This window comes from Trachinotus anak, unplaced genomic scaffold, assembly GCF_046630095.1.
Source record: "Trachinotus anak isolate AG129_WGS33_773 ecotype Australia unplaced genomic scaffold, CSIRO_AGI_Tana_v1 ptg000014l, whole genome shotgun sequence".
Classification (NCBI taxonomy): Eukaryota; Metazoa; Chordata; class Actinopteri; order Carangiformes; family Carangidae; genus Trachinotus; species Trachinotus anak.
Genome location: NW_027273865.1, coordinates 15,924,360 through 15,938,870, shown reverse-complemented (window position 1 = coordinate 15,938,870; position 14,511 = coordinate 15,924,360). Strand labels below are relative to the sequence as shown.

At 42.5% G+C, this 14,511-nt stretch overlaps 1 protein-coding gene across 2 annotated transcripts in view; it reads right to left on the bottom strand.

Moving 5' to 3' along the window:
• grik4 (glutamate receptor, ionotropic, kainate 4) overlaps nucleotides 1-14,511 on the bottom strand; it is a 274,319-nt gene that overhangs the window by 11,330 nt on the left and 248,478 nt on the right. For both annotated transcript variants that reach the window (XM_071497060.1, XM_071497061.1), the window contains 2 exons: nucleotides 11,795-11,998; nucleotides 9,098-9,211 (listed from right to left, as the gene is read on the bottom strand). In XM_071497060.1, the coding sequence (XP_071353161.1) occupies nucleotides 9,098-9,211; nucleotides 11,795-11,998 (318 nt within the window). The remainder of the gene's footprint in view (nucleotides 1-9,097; nucleotides 9,212-11,794; nucleotides 11,999-14,511) is intronic.

Genomic DNA, 14,511 nt, shown 5'->3' with positions numbered 1-14,511 from the left:
GAGAAATGTTCCTGAATTTCAGTGTTGATTCGTTTTCCCCAGGCCCAGTTTGGTTCGTATTAACCAACATTTGCTTCGGTCTGTGTAATTTGGAAAAGATGGAAAAGGTGACTGGGACAGTAAATAAAGGGATTTTGATGTGATAAGCATAGATTTCCCTGTCCTGAACTGATAGCACTATAATTATACGAATCTCATTTGCATGTAAACATTCAGATCAACACTGTATGAAAGCACAAACTCAGTCTCCCATGAATTGTCAACAGAGTGGCACAGGCCTGTATATTGATACAACATCACAGATAAGAGGGTTTTTATCCCAAATTGTGCCACTGAAAAACAAAAAAAAAAAAAATGGAATTACCTGACAGCTATTTCCTGTTAAATGGTATACAGTATGCTTTTACATTAAATTACATTAGCTACAGTATAAGAACAATTAGAGGTCAAAAAAAAGAACACAGATAAAGACAACAGCCACCATTTGTGGCACAAGGTTACATGTTGCTGAGGGAGAAAGTTCAAATAATCAACTAAACCATTATAGCCACATTAAACAGAAATTCATTTCTTTGACCTACAGTTGACTTCCTGTGTGACTGGGAGCGCACAGTGTCCCAGCTCAGAGGAAAAAGTGAAAGAGATGAATAGCTTTGGCTTGGACAGAAAGGCTAGCTGTGCTGAAGCAGTTATGGGCCGTTATGTATAGGTTTGGATTGGTAACTAGTATTCGAGGAGATAAAATGGCTAAAATAAGGTTGGCAGCTTGTAGACTGATGGAAACACAGGGGCTAATTTCCAATGTTTCATTATCCTACACCAACAGCTATTGTCCTCTAAATGAAACCAATTACTGGTGAACCAGTGCCAAGTATGAGAGTGATTGTGTGTGTTTATTTATGGGCATGTGTGTCTATGTGCGTTTGTGCACATTCATATTTCTTATGTGCGTGTTCAGCGTATAGCCAGGCTGACCGAACATCAGCGAGGGAATATGAGCCATTTACATACAGATGCACATCCACCATCTGGCAATGACTAAGAAATGGAGGTGGTTGGCCAAGCCAGCAGGACAGTTATATAGTGTAGGTGATCAAACTACCAACTGTCTCTTCTTGGGGGCGACCTGATGGCTGATCGGTTAGGGCATATATTACGCGGGCATAAATGTCCTGAGCAGCTAGTCTCAGATTAGATTCAACCAGCTGGACCATTTACTGCATGTCATTCTCCATACTCTCCTTCCCGCATTTCCTGCCTGTCTTCACTATCCCTGGCAAATAAAAGCATAAAAATGCCGCCAAAATAAGTAAAAAATACAAAATATTTATCTTCCATTTCTGTGTCAAAAGGCAGCACTGTGGAGCTCACCTGAGCAACCCCAAATTGCTTTTATGCAAAAATAGTCTATTAGGTACTCCTGGGGGACATCACAGATGCCAAAACACTGCAGTAATACATTTGCATGGCCCTATAAAGTTAAACTTGCAGCAAAAGGATGAAATTATTTTCGGTGGGCATTTGTTATGATAAACGAACCACCATTTAGACTTGTACGGAGATGAAAATTCATTAATGTGTCTGTAATCACTTGCATATTAGCCTGACTGAGTAAAATAGGAGTGGTGCAAAAAGCAGGAGAGGGGAGTGAGCTTCTGTCTAATTTCTTAGCATGATTCAAATCAGCTTGCCAGACTTAATGTCTGTCAATCTATCTATAGTGTAATGCTCATGATGATGATAATAGCTGTCTGAAAATAGAACAGTGGAGTAGTGAAACACACAAATTGCCATCTCAGAGGTAGAGCACTGATGCAAAGTGACATCCACTGCCAAAGCTGCTTCTAGTTGGCACTGGCATTACTGGGGTAACAGCAGTATGTGCTGACATGAGTCCTCCTGTTTGCTGGTCCAGTTTGGTGCATGCTGAACCAGCGTTTTGTTAACTGCTTGCCCTGCTTGTCCACATCTTAAGCTCCCACTAAGGTGCTATTATTGAGATGAAGAGAGCTGCAGAGACCAGGACTCTCATGCTAACAAATGGCGGAGAAGTGAAGGTGCAGGAGAGCAGATCAGAAATAGAGACGCAGAGAAAAAGGAAAGCAGGAAACCAGTAGGAGTTGTGCTGCTGAGAAATCTTGACTCTGGTTCTGTAATGTGTGTGTTTTAAGACTGAGAAACAAAGTCATATTTTCAGGAGTTGAAATTATCCATAGAGAGGCTGCAGCAGACACACTAATGAGCATACAGAAATTCAGAGAGGCTAAATGAGAGCTGCACAGAATGTATTCAAAATCAGTGTGCACATTTCCAAAATGTGTCAGGATATTTTTATCTGGAAACATTTTAGGTCTAAACTGAGTCCTAGAAAGAACTCTTTAATGAGCATCTTGTGACAACAAAGAACATGATTGTGGTTACTATGGTGTCTGTACTAATCAATATTTGTATATTAACAATGGAACAAATAATTATGTGTAATGTGAAAAGCGTTCATAGTGACAAACCAACAGATAATTAACACCTGCCTTTGTAATTTCTCTTCTCTCTACAGAGCATTTAATGCTTTTCAGGTTATTGCTGCAGCTACTTTACTGTTTTGATTCACTCTCACTGCTCTTTTCAGCCTTATTCCGCTTGACTGTTGCTCCGATAAACCTACAGTACACTACCTGCCCAGCACCAAACAGCAGACAGACAAAGTTAGTGACAGGCTAGTGAACACAGTGGAGCATTTAACATTTAGTTCATAATGGATTTACATTTGTCACCTTTCTGAAAAAATACATCCAGATGAATGCTAATATTGCTCCTTGTCTGCTGACTGTGTAAATATGTCAAGCAACTGTTTGCTAGCATGTTAGCAAGAACAGCTCTATAAAGGTGCTGATGTGCCAATGTTGTGTCGATACCTTGTGCCGACAAAAAAATTTTAAAATTTTTAATCATGTTTAAATTTGTTTTGCCACAGCTTCAGAGTGCAGTCAGTACACAGCCGAAGCCTTGTTTGAGTGGAGGTGGCCCACTGGGCAGGTGGACTGAGTCCTGTTTCCTTTGATGTACTAATGAAATGGTCCATTTGTCCTTAACAAGGATATACCTGATTCATCTCTGCAAATGTCACAGAAATTAGTTATAAATAACTTATATATGCAAATGTATTGAGTCTTTTTGGCCAATCACACGTTCTCAGAGATAAACTGACTTGCTCATATAGGTGGTCTGTTCTCTCTTCATTTTGGAAGACAGACTGTCAGTAGATGTGTATTTGTGTGTGTATGTGTTTGTGTTTCAAAGCTTGTCAGCAGCTGTCTAGGCTGTCAGTCATCCGTGCTTGGGCAACCCAGTGCACAGAAGGCATCAGTGCTTAACACGGAGGCAGCAGGTAGTTCACGTCTGGCTGGGGAAAACACAGCAACCATGGCTAGTCTGCTAGTTACTGTTTAATGAGAGATATACACCTGGAAGAGGCAGAAGACTCCAAGACTCTGACAAAATGCCCTAACAAACTAGTAGTACTGACATTCCTATTTGCCCTGGTGCACGAGTTAGATATCAAAAGTGAATCTGCTGCTATGAACAGATCACAGAGCAGAACAAGTACCAAATGTCAGTATATAAGTATACATTACAGCCACAGGTTGCCCTCGCTCCTCACGCATAAACATTTGCTGCTGTTTTTAAATAATTTTTATTAGCGGCAGGGGAATCATTTTATAGAGGTTTATCGTCATGCTAAGATGAGAAGAGGGCGTGAAGCAAATCAAAAGACCGAAGAGAATGCAGATCCGGCACAGGGGGCGAAACATTCTTTATGACCTGTTTTTATGAGTACATCTCGACAAATAGAAAAGCGAGGAATTGCTGCCTATAATGGTATTCACTTTACCTTGCACTGCCCTTGTTCTCTTCCTACTGTCCCTCCTTTATTCCCTCTCTTCCCAACCTCTTTGTCTCTTGGGGTATTGCCTGCCTGCCAGGAGGGTGGCTGAAGGAGCTGGTGAGGTTATCCAGTCAAGGATTTCACCTAGTCATCCTCCCTCTTGGTATTCATACCACGCTATTGCCCCTGGAGGCTGCCTGCCTGAATACCGACTCACTGAAGGAGACTTTCCGCTGTCATTTCAACTCTCACTTTCTCCTGCTTGCTTCTCTGCTCCCGCTTCTCCATGTTCTCTCCACCCCCGTCTTCTTCGCTTTTTACCTGTTTCTTGTTCTTTCTTCTTTATGTTGGCTTTCTTCTTCTCTCATCCCAGTGTCTCCCCACCTTCTGTCTTTTTTTCTGGGCTCTCTGATAGTGCGTGCATTTCTAATCATGTCAGAGCAGAAGCTGTCATCTGTTGCGGTTGTTAAGATGGCCGCAGGGGGAGTCTGCGGAGAGCTGTTGAATTGGTCGGGGTCACAAGGTCATTTTCACAACAACATGCTGCTGCCTCCTGGGCTTTATGTCAATGTGTTTTTCACATGCATACACCTGTGTGTTACAGGCTGTGTTTTTGTGTTGTATGTGTTGTATGTGTGAGAGCATGTATGTGAAGCTACACTCATGCAGCACTTTACTAGATTTACCTTTTCACCTGCCTATCCATACAATTATCCAATCAGCCAATCATTTGGCAGCAGTGCGATGCATTAAATCCTGCAGATACAGCTTTACTTAGCGTTCACATGAAACATCAGAATGGAGAAACAATGTGACCTCAGTGGCTTTGACCGTGGTATGATCGTTGGTGCCAGACAGGCTGGTTGGAGTATTTCTGATACTGCTGATCTCCTGATCTACTTCTCTTTCATGCACAACAGTCTCCAGGGTTTTCACTAAGAATGGTTTAAAAAACAAAAAACATCTGGTGAGCAGCAGTTCTGCAGAAAGGCTACGGTAAATCAGACAACCACTCCTCACAGCTGTGGTGAGCAGAAAACCTCTAAGAATGAACAACACGTCAAACCTTGAGGCTGATGTTCTACAACAGCAGAAGACTATGTCAGGTTCCTCTCCTGTCAGCCATGAAGAGAAATCTGAGGCTGCATTGGACATGGACTCAGCAGAAACTGAAGCCTGGGAGCCTGGAAAAACATAGCCTGGTCTGATAAACTGGTTTTCTGCTGAGGCAGCAGATGGTAGGGTCAAAATTTGGCATCAACAACATGAGTCCATGAATCCAACCTACCTTGAGTCAACAGTCCAGGTGGTGTAAAGGTGGGGGGAATGTTTTCTTGTCACACTTTGGATCCCTTAAAGCCAGTCAATCATGGTTTGAATAAAACAGCTGATGTGAGTATTGCTTTTGTTTTTTAGAAAATTATTTTTTCTTTATTATTTATCTATATTATTATTTTTTTATTGTTTTGTTTATGCCTTTCTTTTGCATAGTTGCAGTGAGAGAGGCAGGGAAGTTGTGGAGTGAGAGAGGGGATGACTTGCAGTAAAAGGCCACAGGTTGGATTCAAACCCCAGGACTTAGCCTTAATGGCACGCTGCCAGGTGAGCTACTGAGTTGCTCCTAATGTCACTATTGTTGCTGACCATGTGCATCCCTTTATGACCACAATTAACCATCTTCTAATGGCTACTTCCAGCATGATAATGCATCATATCACAAAGAAGATCATAAGCATGACAATGACTTCTGTGTACATCAGTGGCGTCACCTCAGTCACCAGATCTAAATCCTGTAGAACACCTTTGGGATGTGGTAGAAGAAGAGATTGGCTGCATGAATGTGCAGCTGACAAATCTGAAGAAATGATGTGATGCAATCATGTCAACATGGAGCAGAAACTCAAAGGAATGTTTTCAACATCTGGTTAAATCCGTGACCCAAAGCCATGAGGCCGTTTTGAGAGCGAAGGGAGGCTCTACCTAGTATTAGTATGCTGTTCCTGATAAAGTGCTGGGTGAGGGTATGTGGGTGTGTATATCTATATACACAGGGCTGCATGTGTTTGTGACTGTGTAATTTTGTCTGAGGTCATGTGTGGCCAGAGGGTCAATAAAGCTCGGTATTTCGCGCTCAACCTTTGGGGCAGCAGCTGCATCTGACATGTCTTCCACATGCCCCTAATTAACTCCTATGTCTAATTAAGCACCTCTCTGTTATACACGCACACACACACGTGCTGACTTTGTTGCACAATGTCCTCAATGAAGGAATCGTTTAAATGATGGAATGGGCACGGACATGAAATACCTCTGAGCACTGGGGTCTTGGGCTACAGCATATGGCCTTTGTGTTGTACAGGTGATGAATGTAATGGGAGGGAAGGCTTTTTATGAGAAGAGGTTGACAGTAGCTTTCGGTTATGTCTGGGTTCATAACTCTGACGCTCCATTTCAGGGGAGCGGTGACATATATTGTATCAGCTGCTGAGGTGAAGGTGTTCTCTTTGATTTGTGTGTAAAAGCAATTAAATTTATTTATATAGCCTCAAACCACATGCATGTCAAAGGACAGAAAGCACACCATATAACATACAGTTGTACAAGACTGCGTGCAGTACATAACTACAAATCCTGAACCAGGCACAAAAGACTCAGGCAAGACCTCTGGAGAACCTTGACAGGCAGAGCTCGTCTTCTGCAGGCGAGCTGCAAGCTGTCTGAGATTTGTTCCTGTATTTTTTATTTCAGTCTGGTGCCTCGGAAATCACACAACAGAATCGGCAGACAAGGCACAAGGCAACGGCGATCCCTTGAGGGAATCCGATCCCCTGTCTTCTTGTGTAATGTAAACCACTGTCACAAAAGCATGTGACAGGTAATTAAGTGCTGAGATTTGCCACTGTTCTGAACATCCCATGGAAAACTTGACTGTGAGAGATGAGAGTTTTTAGAGTGGTCCAGGTTTGTTGCTTCTTTCTGCTGTTTCATAAGGAACTATATAAATTTAGTTTTGCTGTCTTTGGTCTGAGCTGGGCTTAAAGGCAGTGAGAAAGCTTTGCAATACTTGAGTAATTTTTGCCTAAACAGGATTATGCCTTTTGTTTTGTTGTTACTGAGAAAAATATTGTCCATTTTGTTTGGCTCAGAATGTGAATGACTATCACAGCCTTATTAAATATAATTTGAAAACAAAACAAAAAGGATACACAATAAAAGAGAAAAACAGTGTGTGTGTTTGTGAAAGAGAGAGAGAGACAAACATACAGCGCATACAAAGAGGAGAAACGGAGATTAAATAGCCGATAGTCTGAGGGTAATTAATACCCAACAGGCGCCTTTATTGTATTGCATTCACCATTCTTATTGATTAGACAGAAATTTTCATTTAAAGTTTGAAATAAGCAGCAAACCTCATTGTAGAAATCACTGTGCCTCAGATCAATAGTTAGTGGATTAGAACTAAACAAGTGCAGTCACAGAAATTCAAATATTGAATTGAAGAGCCATGCTGAGGAGCTGTTCTGGGTTAGATTTGAGAAAATGTCATGGAGTGATGGGAACTTAAAGAGAGGCTGAGGAATGGAGAGACAAAGACAGGGGACACCTGTCTTCGCTGTCCCTCCTATCATGTACCTTTCTCATTTCTTGCTATCTTTTCAAGAACTCCATATGTTTTATCTTGTGAAAGTAAACTAACATGATACTGTGTGCCTTTGGGATTCATGTAGCTGAGGAATGTAAAGACATCATGTGAAGTGTAACTAGACGTTGCGTGTTTTCTTATCCCAGAATTCCTATGCGTGCGTTTAGGGTACGTTAGTGCATAAACAGCTTGTGGCTTCTTGCCAATTGGTTGTATTGGTGTTGAGATCTGATTCTTGTTGGGCAGACAGTCAGTCATATTTCTTTGACCTTGGAACACTAAAAAAGTGAATTTTATTTTTACTTTGGGGAGACTCTTTCCTCAGATTTTTTGTAATAACTGCTGTCTCCTACATTGTGTACAATATATTTTAACCTTCAACCTGTCAATGTTTTGTGTGTTTATTTTATGTGTGCGTGAGTGTTTTGCTGGCTGAATTTCTATCTGAATCCAAATAATAACAGCTTTCTGCACTTTTCACTTATTGACCTCTTACCCAGGAATCTGAAGTCAACTGGGTCAAGTCTGTGTTAATTCAACCTTGTGACTCCAGCCCTGAGAGACATCAGCTCCATATCACCTATTCATGTTGCCACCCGCCAGCTTGCCTCCCATTTCAGAGGTGATACGCTACAGAGTAGCCCATTTAACACTGCACCTGCAGCGAGCATCGATTGATTCTCCCCAACTGTTGGCGCTCAATTGAGTCCCTCACTGCTACACCTATTAGTGCTGTGTGCAGGCTATGGGAAGGTGAGAAGCACGGAGAATTACAAGAAAGATGGAATGCGAGTAAATGCCCCTCTGGGATACTATACTAATGTTAGCTCGTGCACGTGCCAGAGCACCTCAGTGCGGTCCGTGGCCGGAGCCATACTGGGTCCTGCTGTGTCACCTTGGGTTTTGGGGGAGGACTGATGATTAATGGGCCACTGACTCTGCAAACACTGGCTCGTTTCCACATGCCCTGCTGTTGTTTCACTGTTTCTTTCTTGGGCTTGCTCTCTACGGAGCACGGAGCGTGTTGCTTGTGTGAATAAGATGACCAAACCCAATCAGAAGGCAAGGAGAACACAACTGTGAAACTGCTACATTCATCAGGAAGTTCACACTATAAAACAGGCCATCTGGTGCTGGCGGGATTGGGGGGGCATGGCAACAGAAGGAGGAAAACAGCAAACACAGGAGAAGTGAAAAAAACTGGACACTGTTAAAAAGCTGCGACTGCAGGGACACAAGGGGAAGGATGTTGGGAAAGGAGAAGCAATAAAACCAGACAAGCTGGAGGAGAGGAGGATAGCAGGTAGAGGAAGCAGAACTTAGCCATGAAAACACACAAGTGATGGGGAAATGGAGTAGCTGGGGGGAGAGGATGAGGAGGGTTTGTGGAGGGATTTAGGCAGACTAAGTGAGAGAGACTACAGACCAAAAGGACTAGTAGTTCTTTTCCAGCCATTAGACATGGGTGAGCCTTCTGTAGCATGTCCACAAGCTGTACTAGAGCCAGTTAGACTGGTTAGAGTGAGTGCAGGGGGTAGTATGGGTGGGAGGACTGGTGGGAGGCAACTCACCAGGTGGACGCGGTACATGATGCTGATGCCAAGGGTCATAAAAGGCTTGGAGAAGTCAATGACCTTTTCACGCTCTGCTGTGATGGTGAGGCCTGCGACTGCCAGGTCGGCTTTCTGAAACACAGAGAACGAATAGTTTCACATCCTGTGGTATCATGCAGTCAAAGACATATACTAAAAGGGATAATAAACACAGCTGTGATGACGTACCATAGGTTTATGACACAACCAATAATTCCAGAGCTTGAAAAGAAGATGAGGATGACATAAGAGGTGGGCAAGTAGTTGCTAATTCCCTAATAATGCCCTTTTGTATCCCACAGCCATTTGGTCTGCCAATAGCACTATCTGTGGTGAGGATAATCCAGCACTGGCACTGTGTGTCTATATGTGTGTGTGTCTATTTGTGTGTGTGTGTGTGTGTGTGTGTGTGTGTGTGTGTGTGTGTAGGGCACAAGAGAGCTCAGTGTAACCGTTGTGGCTGACCAAGGGAGCACTGTCAAGACAAACCATTTGACAAAGCAGTGGCTTGTGAAACACACACTTTACAACACAAAGACACACACACACACACACACACACACACACACACACACACACACACATAGAAATGGTCAATGTATGCTGAATACTGGATGACTCCCCACTAATAATACAGGCCAGCAAAGTGCAACTGCAAGGGATTTTTCATCTCTCTGAGGAGCGAAGAGTAAAAGCAGCAACGTATTGCTCTTTGTCTGCTGCAGGAGAACTAAGAGGATTGGGGAGACGGAGAGGAAAGGGAGGATGAGAGCGAGGAGAGGGGAGCTCTGCAGCAGCGCTGTAGATGCCACTCAAAATCAACACTGTTTCTATGTCAAGGAGAGAGAGACAAAGAGAGGGGGCATCAGACATACATGACAGAGGGTTTTTGCTACAACACCCAATTTGTCGTGATGTGATGTGTAATTTTCCCCATAATTATTCTGACCTTTAGACATTTAGATACACACCTAAAAGCCCCAGCCCCACTTTGTCTGTGCTTCAATTAGTGTGTTACACCCAAAATTTCACCTCTGTAACCGCGCCCCAGCCTACACTCCACACTGATGCTGCCCTATCCTCAGCCCACAGACTTTGACCCTCCATCATCAGCTGTCCCCAGCCTCTGACTCGTCTGTTTTTGCTTCTGTCTTTTGAAAGTCTGATCGCCTGCGCCGGAAGGACGCCACGCGCAGTGAACGACCATCCGGGCAATTTCAACAAAGAAAGTCACTGATCTTTAGAAAAATGAACACACAGTCGTAACAGCCGCTGAAATATTAATGTGACAATAGAATATTAATATTGATTACTGGATTCCTCTGCCTGCCTGCTGTTATGCCTGCAAGTACAAATGAAAAAAAAAAAAAAAAAAAAACAACAGTGCAATGCTCGCTGTTCAATATTGCATCATACCTGTTTCCCCTTGAATTCCATCATGTCATGCTTACCCGGTAAAAAAGGACAAAATAAAACTTGTGAATGTGAGGGATGAATTAAACATTACCCTCTAGGATGCGTTTGACTTCAAGAGTTTAGTCTTTGGAGATTCTGTATGCCTCTGTGCTCTTACTGCAGCACTGTGGATCTGACTCATTGTTAGCTCAGACTTACACCCATCAAACTAATCACCATCATACAGTGAAACATTGTCCAGTCTGAATGGTACTGACAGGGACACAGGTATCTGTTGTTTATTTCATATCCTTTCAGTCTATCCATTAAACTTGCCACCATGGCTGTTCCTTTGTTTTCTTTCACAATCTTTTTACTCGGCCATCTTTCCCATACCTTTCTAAGCCTTTAACCAAACAAACTCAAGCCTTTCTGTCCACTGTGGAACATCCCTCCAGACATCTCCCGTGCCACCGCAAATCCCTCTCAAGCACGTCTCGACTTTTTGTCCGCCCACTTTGCCACTCCACAGCTCAAGCTGCCATCAGAGACACATGTCGAATTCAGCCATGGCTCTGCTGAAGGTCAGCCTTCCAGAGGCAACTTACGAGAGGACGAGGGCAGTGGCAGGCTATGACAATAACAAGAGCAGGCACTCCTTGCTTTACATACTTAATGACTTTGCCCTCCATTAGCCCACAGAATTAAGACAGATCACCATTTAGGATCGACTCAGTCCCTCTCAACTTCATTCCCCTCTCCTCCTCCTCACCCCATCGTTCCTCCTCACTTGTTTTTTTTTTTTAGGCCTGTTTCACTTCTTTCCTCCCCCTCTTCTCCCCTCAGCTCTCTTATATAACCTTATCTGCCTGTTAACAGCTACATACAGAATAGCTGGAAGAGTGTAAGAGCTCACTCAGAGATTTAACATCAACAACACAGACTGATTCAGGGGGAAAGTCTGTTAAGGTCAGTTCAGAAGGCTTAAGGAAAGGAGCTGACAGGGAACAAGCCACCAACAAGCCGTGACTGTTTTGGAAAATACAATGGTTAAGCTGAAAAGGCCAGCTGCTGAATGACAAAAAAGAGTGTATGACATGAAGGAAAGCTGCTAGCTGTGACTGTATGAGAGCTGAGCAATACAATTTTGTGTTTGTGTATGTGAGTGCCTCTAGGAAATACTTTGGATACTGGTGTATCCACTAAAGATAAGATAATTTATGGTTCCTGGCTTGTTTGCAGGCGACACCAGCGTCTCTGCATGTGCATATCTTTACATACCCTCGAGATGAGCTCTCCGACCATGCCGGTCCATGTTCCATTAGCTCCAGGAACCCCGTACAGTCCATCCCCCACCAGCCGGATGCGATACTTGAACTTGAGAATGTCTGCCAGCTCCTTCAGCATGTCCACACAGAAGCCTTCATAGCGGTCGTTTCCCTCCAGTTCTTGGTGATTCTGCCGCAGCATTACGTATGGATTCTCCTGAAATACACACACGGTTTGCAGTTTAGATACTGACATATTGTACCATCACAGGAAAGGCAAATCATACTGGATCTGCATTTTAAAGAGGCGCTACAGTGATTATACACATCAAACTCACAGTGTCAACCTGTGAAAATAATAAAAGGCTTCTGTGAATGTGGAGAGAGCTTCAAAGTCTGAAAAATAACTCTGATAATGCCATCAGGTTATGTCAGATTGGGCTTGACATGGGCATTGAAAGAAATGAATATGGAGTTGCAGTATGGGAAATGTAGGATTCAGTGTTTTTTGCAGCTTGATCTATACTTGAGACTAAAAGTAGGGATATCTTTGATTGTGTTACTTTTGATTTTGATTATTTGCCTTGAAAGCCGCTGCAACTTTGGTATAATACTAAATCGCTGGAGTGTCCCTCTAAAGTTTAACATTTCTGCTTTACAGAACCTAACCCGAGATTTTACAGTTAGGAGGAATGGACGAGAACGTCCCATATGTCCTTTGGAGGTCATAGTCCACATCATGTTTACTGCCTTCAACGATTTGTGGATTTGAAGCAGAGCCAGGCACTAAAATCAGGGACAGACAGGCGTGTGCTAATCTGTTATATCCAGCAAAAAGTAGATAAGAAACAAAATTAACACACATGCTCACACACCCAAACACACTTATTTACTGCCTGTCTTTTAGAGAACCAACTCTCTGTTTGGCTGTCTGTTTATTTATGTCTTGTTTTGTAATTTAGGTGATTGTGTAGGAAGATTTAAGGATCCCCGCAGTGATGTATTTTAGAGCCACACTTTTTGTGCTGTTTTTCAAATAATGCAACTGTCAAAACGGTGCGCTCAGACTCCACTACATCATAAAATAGACAGCGTTATTTACCACTTTGCTGTTGCACTATCCCTGCACTCAGCTCGTGAATCCAGCTAAAGCTAACTTACTTTGGCAACGGGACATCAGAGAACAGTGATTAACAAGTCTTAGCGTTTCCTTGCGCTGGCACTCTCCATTTAAATAAATAAATAAAGCAAAAGGAAAATAAGTTTGTTCTTTTCTTTATTGCATAAGTTTTATTGAGCTTTTTTTTTTTAAACAACCATGAGCATGTTAAAGAGACTGTCAACAACTAATTGTAATGTAACTGCCTGCAGCCTGGTGTGTTTAATTCACCACAGGATCATGTGGGTTTCTTCTTTCAGGAGGGTAAAGCAGAAGCAGTAATGTTGTGGGTGTGTATTTTGAGAATTGGAATAGAAGTGAAATTGTTTTGTCATCGCCACAGTAGGAAATATTTAGTTGTGCAGTAGCTGTTTGGCTGCTGATTGATTTGCTTCACAGAGAAACCCACAAAAATAGAAGTTACACTGAAATTGGACACATTTGAGAACTTGGTGGACATCAGGTGACACAACTGTTACTGTGACTTGCCCTGTTCTCATAGCAACTGTTTGTTTTCACCTGTAGCCGCCTGCGGAGCGGAGTTCAGATCACTCTGACACTGGACTTTTGCTTCTTTCTTGTTGCATCACTGGACAGTAAAACCAACATCCTCCTGCACTGCTGTGATAAGATAATAAAATGAATACTGATTGATTCTCTGCCCGAGTAACTTGGAATCTCAATTCATCTAACCAGGCTCATAGTTCACTACAACCGACCTGCTGTATAGCCTATTACAGAAGCAAAAAGAGAGGTAGTTGACAAAGGCTAGATTACAAAATAGGGTCATGTGAACATGTTTATGTTAAATAATTGGTGAAGTTTGGTTTTTATCTTTATTTTTCTTACTGCCAATTCCAAAACCACTGAGAAAACTAAAAGCAGAAATGAGTTGATCCAGTATTGTAAGTATTGTCTGTGTGGCCAAAGCCTATGAACAACAATATTTCTGATCTCACACTGCTTTAGTTAGATCTGGGCAGAAAACCAACTTGGTTAGGCTCTGGAAAAGGTCATGGTTAGGATAAAATAGCTACTGGGTTAAGGTTAGGGAATGGCCACTTCCCATCAACCAATCCATTCACCTTCCATGTGATGTGGATGTTGAGGCTCTATTCTTATGCCACACTACTTCCTCCTTCACTCCGGATAGAGAAGAGTCACAATTCCTTTGGCTTTGTCACTTGAATGTAAACATATTTCATTTAGGGGTATTTGCTGAGACAACTGATGCTCTTGTGTTTTTGGGAAGAAAGTCTCCCTGTTTTACTAATGTTTGCTAAAACCTACAGCACCAAGCTCTTTGAGGAAACGATTTAGCCTTTAAAAATAAAAACAAAACAATATATTTGTGGCCCATTTTTAAAGTTTATGTTTTCAGGAGGACTGACTGAGCTTGGGATTGAGGGCTGCAGACAGGCTGGGGAAATCAGAAAATACTGAAAGATGGACTAAAACATTTTTGGTTTAGGTGTTTTCACAGGATTTACTGACAATAAAACTACAGAATATTGTCTGCTTTGTCCTTTAAAAAGTAGAAAAGAAAACGAAATGTGTCTTGGCTCAGAGTC